The 18,287-nt window shown below is 31.7% G+C and overlaps 2 protein-coding genes across 10 annotated transcripts in view; one reads left to right on the top strand and one right to left on the bottom strand.

Annotated features, from left to right (window-relative positions):
* LOC132909219 (la-related protein 1B) overlaps positions 1–11,595 on the top strand; it is a 29,727-nt gene extending 18,132 nt beyond the window's left edge. For 3 of the 6 annotated variants that reach the window (XM_060963934.1, XM_060963943.1, XM_060963901.1), the window contains exons 16-18: positions 21–154; positions 240–764; positions 880–10,603. In XM_060963934.1, coding sequence (XP_060819917.1) covers positions 21–154; positions 240–761 — 656 coding nt within the window. In that variant the 3' untranslated portion in view covers positions 762–764; positions 880–10,603. Of the gene's footprint in view, positions 1–20; positions 155–239; positions 765–879; positions 10,604–11,052 lie in introns of those variants that run through there. The other 3 variants (XR_009658509.1, XM_060963924.1, XM_060963910.1) reach the window with 3 other exon arrangements.
* Positions 11,596–11,789: 194 nt separating this feature from the next.
* On the bottom strand, positions 11,790–15,022 carry LOC132909326 (PBAN-type neuropeptides-like). 4 transcript variants are annotated; one of them, XM_060964120.1, is made up of 5 exons: positions 14,777–15,022; positions 14,313–14,498; positions 13,326–13,997; positions 12,724–12,960; positions 11,790–12,317 (listed from the first exon to the last, which is right to left on the bottom strand). In XM_060964120.1, the coding sequence occupies exons 3-5, from the start codon at positions 13,447–13,449 to the stop codon at positions 12,073–12,075; spliced, it is 606 nt and encodes a 201-aa protein (XP_060820103.1). In that variant the 5' UTR covers positions 13,450–13,997; positions 14,313–14,498; positions 14,777–15,022; the 3' UTR covers positions 11,790–12,072. The 4 variants fall into 4 exon arrangements, with proteins under 4 accessions (XP_060820103.1, XP_060820098.1, XP_060820112.1 ...); XM_060964115.1 differs by having other exon boundaries at positions 13,326–14,498; positions 14,807–15,022; XM_060964129.1 differs by lacking the exons at positions 14,313–14,498; positions 14,777–15,022 and having other exon boundaries at positions 11,790–12,170; positions 12,264–12,317; positions 12,724–13,457.
* Positions 15,023–18,287: the final 3,265 nt, after the last annotated feature.

Below are 18,287 nucleotides of genomic sequence, written 5' to 3'. Positions count from 1 at the left end.
TATTTTATTTCCCCTTTTAGGTCAACTGTATGGATTAGAAAAGTTTTGGGCGTTTCTAAAATATTATAAACATTCTGATCAACTTCAAGTAGATCTTAAATTACAGGAGTATCTGTCTAAATTTAAGAGTATCGAAGACTTTAGAGTGGTCGAGGTAAATGTTCTATCTAAACAAAAAAGATAACACATTTCATTAAATAACATTCCTAATTATGTTAATGTTCCCAATAACGTTACAGCCTCAAATAAATGAAATGCTGCAAACATTTGCTGCAAACTCACGATCTGAGGCCGCAAAGAGACGAAACAGAAGTGTATCCGAAAGTGCAGGTGACGGTGATGCTTCACCTACCAACAGAGTTCGTCGACTATCTGGTGGTTCCAGTACTGTAACGTTGCCAACTTCAAATTCTGAGAACAATTCCGTCGCGCAAAAGTCTCGTGTGGACTCAGTAAGTCTTTCGCAGTTTCGTAACAGAGCCGGTTCGTTTGGATCTGGACGATTAGGCCATCCTAGAAGACGGAACGACGCTTGTTCCTCTTCATCGAATATTCAACGAGATTTAAGTAAACAACAACAGCAATTACGAAGCAAGCAAAATTCCGGCTCGTGTACGAAGGCTCAAGAAGTGAGTGGCAAGCCTCAAAACGTCATAAGGGATCGTTTACTGGCGATCTCCAAGACCGAGCAGACGAAATCGGCCACAATCAAGACGGATAGCACGTCGATTTCTCAAAAATTAAATCGGCTTGAAAATTAATGGGTAAGTGCATAAGCACTTACTCGATTTGCTAAATTGGATAAGTGCATCACTCCTGGAATGGATAGAGATAATACTTATCTATTACTTTTTCAAGCGAGATTTTCCCTTTTCTTAGAATAAGCTATACAGTGTGTTAGAATCATTTAAAAGAGATGAGCACAAGACTCTTTGTGTACAAAACGATGAATCTTGAAAGTGTATCTCTCTGACGTTGGGGATCGTTAGAGAAGAATAAGGAAACACACTGCAAGTGAAGATGAGACACTTTCGTTCGTGAGAGAAGCTCAGCGAGTTATTTTTAAGGTAGTTCATTAAGATTGTATTTACGAATATACATATTCGGCTATTTTTGCTTATATTAAACAAAATCCTATTCGGTTCATCCGCTAGGATACTTTCGCTAAAAGTCCTAGCAGGAAAAAAGAGAAGAACCGCCCACGGAATGAACGAACACATGAAGAATCCAGGCACGATAGCATGTACATACATTTCATATTGCCTAAAAATTCGTGTTCGTTTAAGACATTTATTCGAGCGAATTTTTTCATTCGAAGAAATTGGGTTACAGGTCTCTTACGTGTACAGATTTATTACGGCATTATTATTGTTATTCGCAAAAGTTACAATTGAGAAAATATTTTGCTTTGTTTTATCATCGAACGATCATAGCTTTCGCATCCACGAAAAGAAATGATTGAAAGATCGAATTGTACGATACGAAAAAACAGAAAATTGAGACTCCAGTTTAATGGATGATCGCACAGTATAAATATTTCAGTAGTCATGAGCATAAGATTTTTTAACAATTCTCAAATTTAGACATGTTTCTTCGTACTTTATTGATATGAAGAAATCAACTAGGTTCTAAATTCATATATACAATTGGCGAATATGTCTTATTTCGTCATAAGCTATTTTTAATATCGTTACATGAAAGTCATCTCTTTGAAAAAATATTGAAGTGCATATCGTTTCATTATCAAGATTTATTCAAAATTTGAATCGTATCGGTAGCAATTGGGAAATGTTATATAAATTGGTTGCAAAACGTATACAATTTTTATGGTCTATGTATATTTGTTTTTTTTTTAAATTTTGTAAAACATCACATCTGTATTCTATTATTTATCATTTTAGATAGAGAATTATCTTACTGTGAATTTTGTGTAATTTGCGCAAGATACTAAATTAATTACGAATGGAAAAGTTCCAAAGATTTGGCTTCATTTAGATAAATTTTTTTTATCAAATCTTAGTACGTTATTAGCTATCTAGTAACACTGACTAAGCTCTTAAACAATTTTAATACCTAATGAATTGAACCAACTATTGAATTAAACAACAAAGAGAAAAGTGAGGTTGTGTAAAATCATAGTAAATATTATATTGACACATGGAACAATTCGTAGCCGCTGCACAATGAAATATTTTATATATAGAAGCTTATAAAGTCGTTTCTTTACAAATATGCATTTAAATCTGTTAATATTTGATAATGTTATGCGGAAAGTTTAATACTATAAAAAAGAGAAAGTGTAGTGGCAACAGTAGTATCATAGTCAATGATGATAAACATTAATATCATTAATAATATCGATTCTAAATAGAAATTATTTTATCTTTCATTATCAGTAATTAAGATTCAGTTCTATTGCTACTATTCTTATAATTTTTGGGCTAATAATATAAAATTCCAAATTAAATTTTGTTTTTAAATAAATTTCAATTATATTTGTTCTAAAGTTCAATTTCTAATACCTCTAATATTTTTATATAAAATTAGAAATTGAAAATAACGTAATAATTAGAAGGTTCATTCTCAGGTGTTTGTTATATTGTATATGTTGTCTTTTTGCTATTTATAGGAATGAAGCCATGATTCTATTGTCATTTAACTGTTTTGAGCCCCTTTGCATTCCTAATGAACAATTAATCTTTTATAGTTACTGACCAATAACTATCTATTTGTAGAAATGTATGATTACTCTGATGTAGAATTACTCATCCGTATAACGCAGAATTGATACGGTCATTAATTGGTTCTTTAATTCTACAAAGATTTTCATCTGATCGGTTGTCTCAGACACATGAAGGAGTTTTCTTTCTTGTTAACCTGATTAACCTATTACGGACTAAACAGTCAAATAATGTATAAAAGTACCGTATAAACGCAACATTATTGAAAAACGTAAATAAAATAATGCAGACATTGCTGTGTCAAATTACAATAATAGATACTTTGCAAGAAGCCTTATTTTTAAAAAAATCAAGTTGAAAAGTCTGTCAAGTGCACATGCACTTAAGTAATTTTCTATTGAATAAGGATTATACAACCAGGCAGAAGTTTACATGCTGAAATAAATAAAATGTATAGAATAAAATTGTTGTCTTTGAAGCCTCGTCTATAAGAAAAACAAATTTGAAATAACGGTCGTTAGCTATATGGGGTTCAATTTGGGCTTAGCTGAGTGCATGTGTACGCATTAAATTTTCAAAGTTGATTTTTTTAAAAAGAAAAGCGTAAGCGAACAGATTTTACTTCTTATCTATTCAATAAGTCTCATTGATTTATTTTTACATACTGAATAACCTCTAATTCACTATATTATTTTGAAACATTCTGTATATACATACATACTTGTATACTACATACAATATTACGCGATAAAAAATTAGGATGCGTAGAAATTATATTTCAGTGATGATGTAGAAACACATTAATTGGAATAGATGAAGTTTTGAGGTTAAGTAAAATTATTCTTCAAATTTGGCATTCTAGTGAAGAAAATTACAATGTTATTATAACAAAACATCAATTGATTCAGATTAATGTTATTCAGGAGAATAAACGCAAATTGAAAATTTAATTCACGATTGAAAACATGTATGTACACACAATACGAATGGCTGGTTCATTCTCATACACACCGTTTCAATTTTCCGTCGACGTGCTTTATGTATTGTTGTTTACTAACAAAAAGTTGAAGTCGACATTAATTAAACTTGCATACAAGTGCCTGGAGACACTGCAAATCTGTTCTTATCTTTTAATATACTAGTCACACACTGACATCAGTCAATGCATCGCGAATATGTTTTCACAAAAATAATGGTCGTAGTTACAAAGGAGGAGATCTTTTTCTTTCTTCTTATTTTACATATCGAACTTGTGTCGTACAATTTCATACTTGTAAAATTGTGATAACCGAAGAGAAACTGCATCACAGAACGGTTGCTTGAATCTTTTGTAACAAAAGTGTAACATTTCCTCTTGAACATTCCTCTGTGTTACTCGTGTCTCGCATATGAAATTGAATCATCTTCGTTCACAGCGCCTATACTTCATAAATTCATCTGTCATGAAACAAATGTCAGTATGTACTAATTTTCAAGCTGGAGCATTTTTTTCATCCTTCAAGACTATTTAAAGAAGATTTCTTCTTTCTAACGTTCCTATATATTCATGGAAATTCCACAAAAGATAATAAGGCTTATTTCCGAACAGTTGCCAAGTGTTTTATATTTTTTTATGTTTCGCATTTTCCTTTTTTTCTCTTTATCTTTTATCTCTTATACATACTGGCTTTATACGGCTTTACTTTTGTGCAATGTTTTCTGGATTAATGTTACGTTTTTTTGGTTTAGAGTGAAGAAGACAGAGTTTCGTATCAGGAAAGCGTAGTGGGGATGGAGCAAGGATAAAAATGTTACACTGATCTAAGGAACATTGCACATTCGAGAAATTCAGTTAGGGTTTCGAACAGAATACAATAGCGTCCGCTTAAAATTGGAATAACCAGAGTTGATACGTATATAAATATATTTCTTCTCTACTCCTAAGAGTAAAAATTGACTTACGTCGATTTCTCAAACAAAAGTGCATTGAAAAGTTCATAAAACTTCACACAATCATAAAGATTTAAGATATAGGATACGCGAATCTTCGTTATTGATTGAAATTGAAAATTCGTTATTGCCACATCCACGAATATATCAATACCAAATCCCTACCATTCACAGATCAACTCTGGTTGAGTAAACACTATCTATACCAACATTTAGTGAAAAAGAGAGATGTTCGGGTTTTCCTAAAAATATACCTCCCTCGATAACTGGCCAAATAAAATCCAACTCATGACCAGTTAACGACGCACGACTGTATATATTGTTCGTGTGACAAACAATGTTTACTAATAACCAAACAAATTGTTATATAAGTGCATAAAAAAGAACTCGAAATGTCCAAGTAGTTAGCAACAATTTAATTAGAGACACGATATCGGGCTGTCCAAAGTGGTGGAATATCCTACGAAATTTCTTTCTTTTTTTCAGTGGCCTTAAAAGAAATCTGATTGTGCCTGAAGTTTAATGGGTTACATCGAACTTCATCCGAGTTTACTTTAGCCGGAAGTCACCGAGGAAATTTCATCTGTCAAGTTTGAATGCATGAACTTCTTTTGAAGGAATTAATTCAATTTTTGATTCATCTTATGAAATTTTCTCAAATTATCGGAAGCTTAAGAAAAATAGGGAGAGATCATTTACAATCAAAGTGTATAAGATGTTTTATAATAGAACGAATCAACGATTACTCTTCGTAAAGTAATTATTTAAAAAAAAAAAAAAAAGAAGCATAATATTTGCTTCCTTGACTTTGTTCTCGGAGAGGCAATAGATTTCGTAACTATTTCTGAAAATTGGTGATTTTTACATGTGTTCATAAGTTTCATCAGTGATTTCGTGATAATATTATTTATGAGGTGTTGCTTTGTGCGATAAGTCAAACGTTCCATGCAAGTTGTTTCAATTGTTTAAAAACTGAAAATTGTACCTATTGAAAAAGCTCATTTAAGTAAATATAACAGGAGTATATTTTTTAAAAGTCCATTTTAGACTCAAGGACCGTCTATAAATTCACTTGTAAATTATTTGAAACGTTATAAATTATAGGCGTGATTTTTCATCTACGCTGAAAAATATTTAAACGAAGCAGGTTATTTTTATCAAGACTGTTGGTACAATCTTTCAAACAATAATATTAAACTAATGTAAAGTGTGAAATAGGGTTAATATTCCCTATGTTCTCTATGTTTTTTCTGTTTCTTCCTCTCGTCGTCTTCCTTTTGTATCTTTGTCAGATCTGAATTTCAACTGAAAGTTGAACCTAACCCCAATTGCTATGTTACAATTTGTTTTTCAACTATTTATGATTTTCCCATCAAGTCAGTGAGCTTCAGATCAGCTATTTAGTTGGCAGTATATTTAATCAGATATTTGTTGGCTCTTTAACTGAATTATAGTTAGAAAATTTTTATAGAATTATACAAGTTATGATTAATTGCGTATCGATTCTTGAAAAACTTGACCTCATATTGATTACAAAAAAAGGACGATATTTGTCTTTAGGTGATCATTCTAGAGTTCCTACGTCCGTTCGAATGACTTTTGTGCTTGCAATGAGCATTTGACACGTGTTTAAGTCCAAGATGTTGTATTATTCTTTGTAACAGTGTTGCATGATTTGACAAGTAAAAATTTAGGTATTTTTTAGTAGTGTTTTGAGGAAATGTGTCACAGATAATTGTATGTCTTTTTTGTATTTATTAAAAAATACAAAAATTATATATGTCCCTACGTAGTTTTAAGTCAATCGTATAAATATTTTTTACGTTGCATTTAAGAGATACCATTATTTTTACATAGTCTAACTATTTTTAATAATTTTCTTGAAAAACATTATTAGAAATAAATCGGTTGAAACCTAACAACCTCTTAAATTGTACATCACGTGTCACCTTAAATTTTTTTATAAGATTTACATATACGTTTGCAATAACGATCGTTCAGTCTTTTTTACAATTTCGAATAATTACGAAATGTTTTGTTATTTATTTTAATCACGTGCCACTATCATATATGGTACATCACGGATATCAAGCTACTTTTATATTGGAAGCAATTTAAGAATCATGTACAATGGAAATAGAAATTCAATTTTTAATCAGATACCTTTTATGCTTCTATGTCACTTGATTTGTGTTCTTGCTCTTTTTTTCAGAATGTTTCGTGAGTCGATATTTTGCAAGTCACTCGATATACACATTTTAACTTGATTTTCTCTAATTCGTACTTAAAATATATAAAAATTACGACACGCGTTAGAAGTTTCTGAATTTATCTTCAAGTAATTCCATACTCCTTTGTCTAACCTATGTTTCCGTTGCAGAAAATGAAACGATACTTTTTTCATGAAACTAAATATTCGAAAGGTAAATAGTTTATCTTAAGGTTTTTCACTCGCAGGTCCTTGCCATTTTATAAACATTTTCATTGTCCCTATATAAGATTACAAAATCTAAAATACTTGTATCAATAAAATTGACAATTTTTTAAAAAGTAATTTATTAATAGGTGATAATGAAACATATAAAATAAAATCGATAAAACCATCAGCTTATAAAGGTACTAACAATAAGAACAGCGAGTACGATGAAAACGAAAGGAAAGAAAAATAAAGTAAAAGATGTTACGTACAGCAATTTCGAACGAACGAAGATCGATTAGCACAAAGCAACAGAGACAAAGAGAATAAACGCGAAAACGAATACTAGAAAGAAAAATATGGTGCCAGGAAGTAAGCTGTAGACGAACGAAGGGAACTTTATAATTAAATAGTGAACATCTTATGTACATAGAACGTGTTCGTAGTCTATTTTGCCATTTCGTATACAACGGCGTAGAATTAAACTAAAACTAGTTTCTAAGCGAGTGATTCAATTTAAACTAACAAAGAGCGTATCGCTATAATAAAGAAAAAAAACAGATATGACTGTAGGCTTAATCGAATTTAGATTAGGAGTAACGACAGCTGCCGCTAGGATTCGATCGTCGTTCTGTTTCAACTTCACTCTCCTTTGTCGTAATTGGTTTTTCAATTAACCTCGAATATGTATATATATCTCGTGGACACCTTTTTTGTTATTATTTTGTTATTTTAATGTTTAAGCACGATTGTGAAGTAAAGAAGAGATTATATGTATGCACTTGCACGATGGTTGGACGTAATTTATTGTGAAACTTGGGAATTTATCTTTCTTTATCTTTGAAGTGATCACGTTCCAGTGGTTATAACATATGAAGGCTACTTTTCTATTAACACTTTACTTTTACCAGCTAATAGTATATATACATAATAAAGAATGATTTTATTTAATCTTTCAGAGCCTACTTTATAAACTCTTCATTACTTAAATTTTGTTTGTTTTTGAAAAGGTAATCGATTCTATTAATAAAAAACCACATCGACTATTTTGTGTTATAAATACAAAATTTAGATCCAGATCATTATCAGAAGATTCAACCTAGCTTCATTGAAACTTTATCTGCGATTAATTTCTAAGAAGTTGAATACAACGAAACTGAGTGAATTCTACTGTTAAGGAAAATAGTACAACTAGTACAACTCAGTACAACTAGTTGAAAAATGTATCAATTTTTTCAATGATCTGGAAGAAATTTTTTCAATGTATCTGGAAGAAAGCTATCTGTCTTTCTTTGAATGAACGACGATCTTGTAGAATACTGTAAATAATTTTTACCAGAAGTCCTCGGATGTCCTGTTGTAAACGGCTGAAGAAAATGCACTACATTGCAAATTCTTGTATTGTTACTTATATGCGTACATATATATTCTATATATATATATGTAAATTACACAGTTATACACAGGATACATAATTTAGAAAAGATAAGGACAAGTGAGGGTTGAAAAGAAGGAAAACTGCTTTCTGAAACGTTTTTTTTATGGGAAAATTAATCCTTGGTTTGTTTCACTTTTTTTCCTTTTCTTCTTGTATCTTGATCTCTTGATTAATTATTGTATTTATGTATGTATGTATGTATAATATATTTATACTCATCTTTTCTTCTAAGTATGTCCGTTTCTTTTGCTTAACTGTAATGGATTGAAGAAAAAAGTTATTAAAATAAAAAAAAGATTGTGTTAGTATATTATATTTACGTATAATGGTATATTTAGGATTAGAAAACTAAAATTTCTTTTCTTCCGATTTTTCTCTAGGATCGATCGTGAAAATTAATCTTTGGTATATTGACGACGTTTACAGTTATTGCAACTGGTTTTTGAAACGATTAAACGAAGTTTCATGAAACGTTTCGAGGAAAAATTCCGTTCTTAATTTTAAACAAGCGAAATATCGATTTTTCCCGACTAAATCTTCTTTCTGTTATTTCGTCTTCCATGTGATAAAACTACTTGAAAATTTTCTCGATCGGAATACTTTTCTTTAAATCTAATTTATATCCAAAATCCAATTTGTGATTTTGATTGATTCTAATTTTGTATATTGTAATTAATCCGACGATCATTTTCGCTCAATAACTCTTGCAATTTTTCTTACGATATTTCTTTGGAACGATATGAAAACGATAAGAAGAAGAATACTGACGATTGACATCATTAATTGTGCGATGATCGATAAATCATTCGGGAGAGGATTGATTATTCAATAAACTGTAAATCAATCCCTAAGGGGTTAATTATTTATAATCGATAAATCATTCATTAGAATGTTCGTCGTGCGATAATCGGTAAACTATTTCCTAGAGAATTTGCTATGCAATAACCTATGGATCGTTTCCTAAGGAATTAATAGAAATTAAAGTACGAAGCAAAGTGACTTAAAAATCATACATTCAGAATATCTAAACAGATATTGAAGAAACAATAAATATGAGTGTAACGAATTGGAAAAAAGAGTATGTCAGCATTTTAATCCTCCTGTTACTAACTTTAATTATCAATCGATTGTTATTACGCCATAAGCTTCCAATCAACGATTATCTCTTTAAAATGAAAGAAAAAAACTAGGTAAAACATTTTAACAATTTTTACACTACCATACGTGATTAGATGACAGGAAAAATAGATATAAAGTAACAATAATTAGAATCGACTGAAAGCAATAGAGGAGAATAATACCTTAGATTCAAAGAATATATTGGTCCAGAATTTTATTCGAATTTTGTAAGAAACATGCATAGACACGAACTGATAGATTCCTTCGAAGACTATAACTATGAGAACCTACTAATATAATCTGAATAAAAAGGGGAAAGTGAATTATTAAAAGAAAAAAAAAACAGACTATTTAATTAGGAAAAGATCAATGGTATTTACTCGTAACGATGAGTTAACTTGGAGAATGTGCAAAAATGTGAGAAATGAAAAAAGGGAAACTTATAAAATAGAATCATAAATCAATTGAAAATATCGATTGAGCTCTCCGTTTGGCGGCCTCGCGAAAATAACCGATTTATTTTTTCAGATTTATTAACCATACTGATGCATACATATGGCGTAGATTGCGTTTTTTTACAATACGAGCTATGACGACGATTTTGCATAATATTAACAATTGGAGATCCCGTCAGAACGAAAACTGTTGATCATGTAAATACGATATACATTCGTAGCGTACGAATATTATTATTACTATAAAGAATAGAAAAAACGAGACGGACGCGTGCACGTTCACGTAATATGTGTGTGATAGAAGATGTATGCGAACGAGAGGAAGTGTACGAATGAGAGGAAGATAGAGAAAGTAAAATAAAAAAAAAATATAGAAATATATTATATATATACAAATATATAATTTACATATTGTAGTTGTAATACGCCTAGAGATATTTAAGTAAGGGTGTTATACGTGATGAAACGTGCTGTCGTGTGAACGATTTGTGAATCTTGTATGCGTAGAAAGATTGTAACGTTTATGAGTGCAGTAAATATTAATAATAACAATAATAATAAAAAACGGATAAAAACCGAACTGCAAACAATATTGTATTGTTTCTTCACCCCATGATGCCATTAATGCACATTTCATATAGTCTAGAATATTTTTAGATTAGAACAAATTTCACAGATAATGAATAATAAATTTATTATATTGAATACTTTGTTTTTTCGGTAAAGTGGAAATTTTATTTTACAATAATAACTTTTTTTAAAATACTAAGAAAGTATTTTTAATAAAGTTAAGAAGTTTTAAAGGATGACATAAAATTCGTATCCTGGTTTTTATAAAATTACACGAATGAATTTTCGACTTTGCTATCTTTCTCAGGTTGAAATAACCTAAAAATTATTCGAAGCATTAATATCTATAAACGAACAGAAAAAGTTTTTCCATTGAATCATTTCTTGAATTAAAGCAGGAAGAAAGGAGATAGCCAAAATAGGATCGTTTCAATTTTTTCACAGAGAAGAACCATGAGTGCAACGAGATAGGGTTAAATTTCTGGCTGTGGTGAAAGAAAGAGGAAGGAGGCAAAGGGAGGAGCGTAACTACGCGTGTAATTCCTCGACCGGAACTACCGTGGGCCATGTGGCGGCGTAGACTGCGGTCGTAACCATAAAGCTTGGAAACACATCCAGCAGATACAAGTTAACCTTCTGCCTCTCCTTGCTCAAGTAACCATTTACTATCAGACCGGACAGGAATAACAACCACGGTTTTAGCGACTCTATTCTTTTAATTACATGATATTTTAAAATTTGAAAATATGTTATTTGTCTTTCATTTTTTTGTTTATCTTTTATCATAATGTAAAAATTGTTATATCCGTAAATAGTAAAATAATTGGAATTTAAGAATTATTATAATCATATTTAAAAATTTTCCTATTTTTAAAAGTATTTCGTAGTAATAATAATTATACCAAGGTTTAAAAAATATGTATCTATCTTTTGAGGTGGGATATTGATGATTTGAAAGTCGAAATGAAAATAAAAATTTTATAGCTACGCCACATCATGTTTCCTTTGATCCTAATTATAGTATATTTGCGATATTTGAAAGATTATTTTTTTGGAATAAACTTCTGTTGATTTATTTTTATGTCGACAATTAGATTTAAAAAGAAATAAATATCTTTGTTCTTTTGACTCATGACATTGTCAGGTTCTTTTTCCGACGGGAACGAAAAAAATTTACTGAATTAAAGTAGAACAATGCTAAACATCCCTTTATTATAACATAAGTGAATACGTATACTAGTCCATTACTTCAAACTTAATCTAACTTCTAATCAATTACATATAAGACCAACCTTCATTTCACAAAGAAAAGAGAAAGAATAAAAATAAAAACTAATGAAACAGGACAAATATCGGGCATTCTTCGATTATAATACAAATAAATACAAGTCCTTTATTTTCTTAAATATGGTCTTAATTACACTATATCATTAGCTATTAATCATCCAGCAGGTCGAACCAGTCTTAAAAGCGTGCATCATCGAAGTTCTGTCTAGCTTTATCAATGATATTGTGCAACTGACGTCCAAGCCTCGGAGTTGGTGTCCAAGGTACTTTACGTCCTAAACGTGATGCAAACAAAGGTGGGAAAATTTGTTCCTCCGCGTACAACTCTTCCTGATCCTTTGGAAACCCATATGAGAAATATTCCTCACCTGATTCTCTTCCCAAACGGGGTGTGAACTGCGTTGCTTGACGCCTATCTGATCCTGAAAACAAATTTTATTCAAAAACTCAATGATTGAAATATCAAATATAGATCGATGTTCTTTGCCATTTTTTGAAAGAAAAAGTATACATCTTTTGACTCTTTCAAATCATACAATTAATCTGTCTGTTATTGTCTTGTTAAATCTTGGAAACAAAATTAAAGAAATATAGATTTGCAAAAGCATGAATATTCTATTCAGAGAAAAAATACTTAAGTTAGGTATTCAAATTAGTAAAAATTTTGATTCTCTAATAATATGATATTAACGTGAATTATATAAAATAGAAAGCTACTATTTTTATCTTTTTTTTTTTTTGGAAAAAACGATCATGCAATATACTAAAAATACGAAGAAAAATTCATGAGACTATAAAAAACGTATTTCAAGTATAATAAATATATACCTGGAATCGTGATGACGGCCCAACGTGACCCATCGAGAGCGTTGGCGAGAGTTTCAATGTCAGAATCGACCTCCGGTTTTCTGTCCGCCCTGCGTCGTCGTCCCAGTCGTGGGCCAAACCACATACCACTGGTGATATCCTCCGAGGTACGTTTGATGCATTTGCCGTCGCTGCACGAGCCGAACTCGTTGCTCGGTGCTCTGTCATTGCTCGTACTACTTGAGGAATCTCTACCTTCTATTTGAAAGAGTATAACACGTACAAATAACGATACATGTGAAAATGGAAAAATAATAACACGTATGTATATGTAGTTTCTCGGTCTTTGACCTAGCTTCCTTAATATCTTTTCAAAATGCATCACGAGAGAGACTGAGACAAACATTTTATCACAAGTTCCACATCTTAAATGTCATTATATGTAAGGCAATTATAAAAAATTGAAATGGTTGAAAAGTAACCTCTTATAACTGGTAATCAAAATGCAAAAACTTTTGCGAGAAAGAAATAATTGTTTTCTAAATCATCCTGAATTTTTCATTATATTACACCGTCAGAGGGTTGTTAAACTTCCTGTATAATTCACAATCGGTAGAACGTACCGTATTCTCCGGAAGCGCTGGACACCAAATAGACCACACATAGCATTACGCAAACTGCGATGGTCATAAGGCGGTTGAAAGATGGAAACGCGACGGAACCGATCATCGCTTCGTTTGAGTACATGTTATCGCGGAACGTTGTCGGCGAATGATGTCGATACGGTGTTCAGTCGCTGGTTTTATAGGGGTGCAAGCTATCTTACACTACTCTATTTTTCCTTTCTCTTTTCTTTTTCATCCAATTGTCGTTTCCATGGAGTAAACCTTATTTTTCTTCTCCCTTTCCTCGACAGTGTCAATTTCATTCGAAATAAAGCTACGTTCAACTGAAAAAACACCCACCCCCAACCGGGGCCAATCCTGACGTCCCACGAAGCGATTCATCTCAATTTCATCGAGATCTACGCTCCTCCATACTTAATGAGGATCGTGGATACGTCCTAGGAGAACCTTTGCAACCACCCCCATATCGCTTCTTTCGCTTTCTCATCGTTGTTTATCTCTTTTTCTCTTCCTATCCTCACTTTCATTCTTTGTCGTCACCGCAAGGCGGAAATGTTCGTACGGATAGATTCATTGACTCTACTGGGATTTGTAACAGGTTTAACTCAATCTCCGAAGCTACGCCTCTCTCTCTTTCTGTTGTTTCCTTCTTCTATTTTTCTCTCTGTTCTAACGGAAATAAGATAGTAACTTTAATGGATCAATTGTGGACAGTGGAAAGAATCTTACGTGGATGATGAGTGTATGTAGAGAATAAGTTGTTGAATTTTCATTTATTTGAAATTAAATCATTTAGAATTTCATTTGTTTGTAGTCCATAACAATAGGTTTCTCCATCAGGAAGACCTACTTAAAAAAAATTTCTTGAAACTTTCCTTAATAAATCTATCACTACTTGTATGTAGTTACTTATTAGAAGTTATGAATTATTAGATAATCGATACAGAAGGCTAATAGTTCACATATAAGATACAGTAGGATTACCTGAATTCCTGTAACGTTTTATAGAATGATTGAATTGATAATACTATTAAATTGGCAAGTGACAAGTTTTAGGTTATATACTTAACTTTTCCTTTAACAAATCCATGTTCAATAGGATAATCTAGGCTAGTATACAGTAAAATCCTTTTAATTTGAGCTTCCTCCTGTACTTTACTGAGGTAATTTCTGTGTAAAAGAATTTTTATATTATAATTAGTAACCTATAACCTGTAAAATTTCGCTAATGTCATTTGTTCACTTGCGAACGTTCAATCAATCTTGAATTCCAATAAAATCTCAATAAAATTGGAATGAATTAAATCCATCCTAACAGAAAACAATTACTATATAATTAGTGATTTAATAGAATTCAAACAAAGACAAATGCACGTCGAATGATTTGCAAGCATTGAACATTTGTCGAAAGAGATGGAGGAAGAGAAAAAAGGAAGACAAAATGTCACCTATCAAATCGAAAAACGTCAGCATAGTACCGTGGCGTTTTCCCTGTCGCTTGTAACAGATCGAACTTGGCACCCCAGGCGATCAGTCGGACAATCTGTTCTCGATTAAGTCTGTCAATTAACCAATTCAATTTCGGGACGAATGAGACGGAGGAGCATGGAGAGGAGATCGGGCATCGTTCGTATAAAAGCTCGACTGTGCGTCTGGCTATCGACACATTTATCGGTTGATCGTCTTGGAGGCACGCAGTTTAATTTACGGTAAAAGCGTAGTTTATATAAATGCGACTAGAAGATTGCTTTTATGCGAATCTTTTTTGTAGAGAGAATCTGTATTCGTATATTTATATGGTATTATAGTGTTTTAATATTTTAGAATGTTGAAATTTTAGTAAGTATCTTGTATTTTGAAATTAAAAAATTTTTGATAGTTTTGTATTTTGGCATTCTAGCATTTGTATATTTAAATATTTCAGTATTTTGGTATTTAGGTACTTTAATATCCTAGTACGTCTGTACATGAATATATAAGATACCGTAAGATATAAGTAATTGGACTAGTAACTTTGAAACATATAGAAAGTAGGAGAAAATTTCATTAAGCAAAATGAAATGTAATTATTCTGGAAGTACATGCATTTAACGAATTTGCAGATAACCTCCATTTTTTTAAATGGAACTATCGTTTTATATATATGTTTTTATATGCGAAATAATATGTTATTTTATTTTCTACAAAAAGGTATCAAGAGGTACTTGAGTCTAAAAATACAAAGTACTTGTGTAAGTTGAAAAGATATTTTAATTTTGTGTAATGTATTACACATAAATATATTTACGGGATAATGTAAGAAACATTAAGCTTCTAGTATATCACAGCAAGCATTCCCGTTGGGTATTTGCGAGATACTAAATCCGAACACTCGGACAGAAGACATAATCCATCTTAGAGAAGAACAGCATTGTTTACATATGACGCACAGTAGTTTCGAAGGGTAAACAATTTGAACCAAGATTTGTAGCCGTACTAGCATAGCGTAGCTCATTTGCTCCTTTTTGTAATATCTCCGATGTTTGTCTGATAAATTCCAATACTCAATGAATCTACTCGGATCTTAAATACCGATTCTTTAATCAATCCGTTTCCTACTTTATCGACGCATAAGTTACGATAAAATTATATACGGTACAATAGCTTTCAAATAATGTAATCAAAATGTTATGACTAGACTGACGCGAACGTTTACACAAATTTATATTTCTGTGAATACAAGTAAAGAAATGGAATCTAAATAGAAATTTGGTTTACACTTTAAATGTTATAATTAGACTGCTGATTCTTATGTATTTATGCATTTATATATCCCTAATTTGTTTATGATAAGTACTCTTTCAGATATTTTTACGTCTTTGAATATTATCCGCACATACATTTTTATACTTTTAAATTTCTTATAATTATGCATAATTTATGCATATAAATATCAAAAGTCTAGTTATGGTTTTCAAAGAATCAAGTTATACTTAATTTTCTCATCTGTTGATAAAAGAAAAAATATCATCTCAAAAAAATAATTAGGAAAATATATTTCGTAATCGAACTACCAAAGTTTACTATGTATATAACAAAAATATCGAGAACTTGAAAACATCGATTTTCTTTTCATTCTTTTACCCCATGATTAAGAAAAGTAACGTTCAAAAGGAGCAATTAGGTAGAGAAGGTTTGCGCGACACATGCTAAGGGCAGTTTTTCACAAGACGCCTAAGTGGTCGACCGTACTTGGACATTCTCGCGAGTAAGTATATATGTACGTGGACCTTCGATACTTGTCAAAGCAAACAAACGTCCGCTTCATACTTTTTTCCTTTGGCCTCGTATACACATTTGATGCGCGTGTTCACGTTGACATACACTTATACAAACATATACTCACGCGTGATTGTTCCGTCGCGATGCTGTTTCGAAAATATTCCCACGTAAGAAAGGCTTTTTCTTTTCTTCTTCTTTTCGTTACATCTTCATTTGTCAAATCACCAAACAGTGGTAGTAAGAAGTAGAAGGGGAAATGCAAGTAGAGGGGCGAAGATAATGGAAGTGGGGAGAAGGTTAGGTTTTCGTATTCGGTCGACTATCAATGGAATTAACTTGAGAGGGATCGATAACGGAAGTGTTATATATATATAAAATTATTAAAATTCCAATCTTTCATATAATACATTTCGGTTGCATCTAGTTAATTCTTTTAATGATTACCTCATTATTTCATTTATAGATAAAATCTTTTTATGAGAAAACTATTGTAGATATCCAAATGAATTGATAATATATACATCAATCTTTATCCAACAAAATAGCAAAAATAGTATTGAAAGAACAATGTAATGTTCTCGGTTGATCATAATTTCTCCATCTCGTGTACTTTTTCCCTGAGTCATTCATTTCCTCACTGTACATATACATATGTGCATATGTATGTATTAAATTTTTGTATAATATGCGAAAATATACAAAATAACCAAAATTATAGTACCAGTTATAACATTTAGTAGATAAATTGTACATAGATAAATTCCTACATAGGTAACACTCTTTCAGTTGTAAATATCCACAATCTAATAATAATATATACAGATCCGTGCATATGTATACTAGGTCCCTTTCGTACTATACGAATCGTACATGGTCTCAGTAGCACAGCAGGGGCTTCATGGTAAGGTTTTGACAAGGAAGCAACGATCTCTTTGCTGCTACCGAGAATAACCGAGTTCCTTAGGTACTGCGGAGTGTTTATATCGTCGATTCGGGCCACGGAGGTGTTCTGCGCTTCATCAACCGAAGAGTTTACAAAGCGGTACCGATTCACCTCCTCGTGTTTAACACCTTCTACCGGGAAAGCATGTGCCTCTTTGTTCTCCAAAAAAGTATCTACTTCTGCCTTCACTTTTTTCATTTTGTTGTTTTTTATTTACACATTGAGTTTCTAGAATATTTTCGTTTCATTGCGCTCTGCGATGACCTAGTATGTAGATGTTACAGAACGACAATAAACTCGAAGCTCGATACTGACAGACTGACCGATAATTATTTATTGGAATGAACGTCGAGTGGTGCTATATTATCATAGAGATATGAAGATAGAAGCACACAAGTCGTATGATACCGTGTAAATGAATACAATATGGGGATAGAAAGAGAATGCTGCATAGAGGCCCCTTCCACATTTGTCTAATTAGGCATGCACACTACCGTCGCTTGTTGATCAGTGTTACACTTACATATTTATGATATGAATGCGCATGTGTTACTAGACAAGGACACAAAAGATCTCTAACAGCGTAACAGAATAACATAATCCATTGCATGCTATGATTGGTATACGGATGATATCACTCACATTTTCGAATGATTGCTCACAGAATGGGGATAATTAGTCATAAAAAAATAAGTCCAGTACCTAGAATAAATTTCATCACTCAACCTAACCTTCACAGTTCTACAAAATGGTTT

The sequence above is a fragment of the Bombus pascuorum genome, chromosome 1, assembly GCF_905332965.1.
Source record: "Bombus pascuorum chromosome 1, iyBomPasc1.1, whole genome shotgun sequence".
Taxonomy (NCBI): Eukaryota; Metazoa; Arthropoda; class Insecta; order Hymenoptera; family Apidae; genus Bombus; species Bombus pascuorum.
This window is presented reverse-complemented; position numbering and strand designations above follow the sequence as displayed.

Coding starts and splice junctions, on each gene's coding strand:
- LOC132909326 (XM_060964111.1), bottom strand. CDS start 13,108: ATGTTTGTCTCAGTCTCTCTCGTGATGCATTTTGAAAAGATATTAAGG. Junction 12,318..12,723: donor GGCCGTCATCACGATTCCAG/GTATATATTTAT, acceptor ATTTGTTTTCAG/GATCAGATAGGCGTCAAGCA.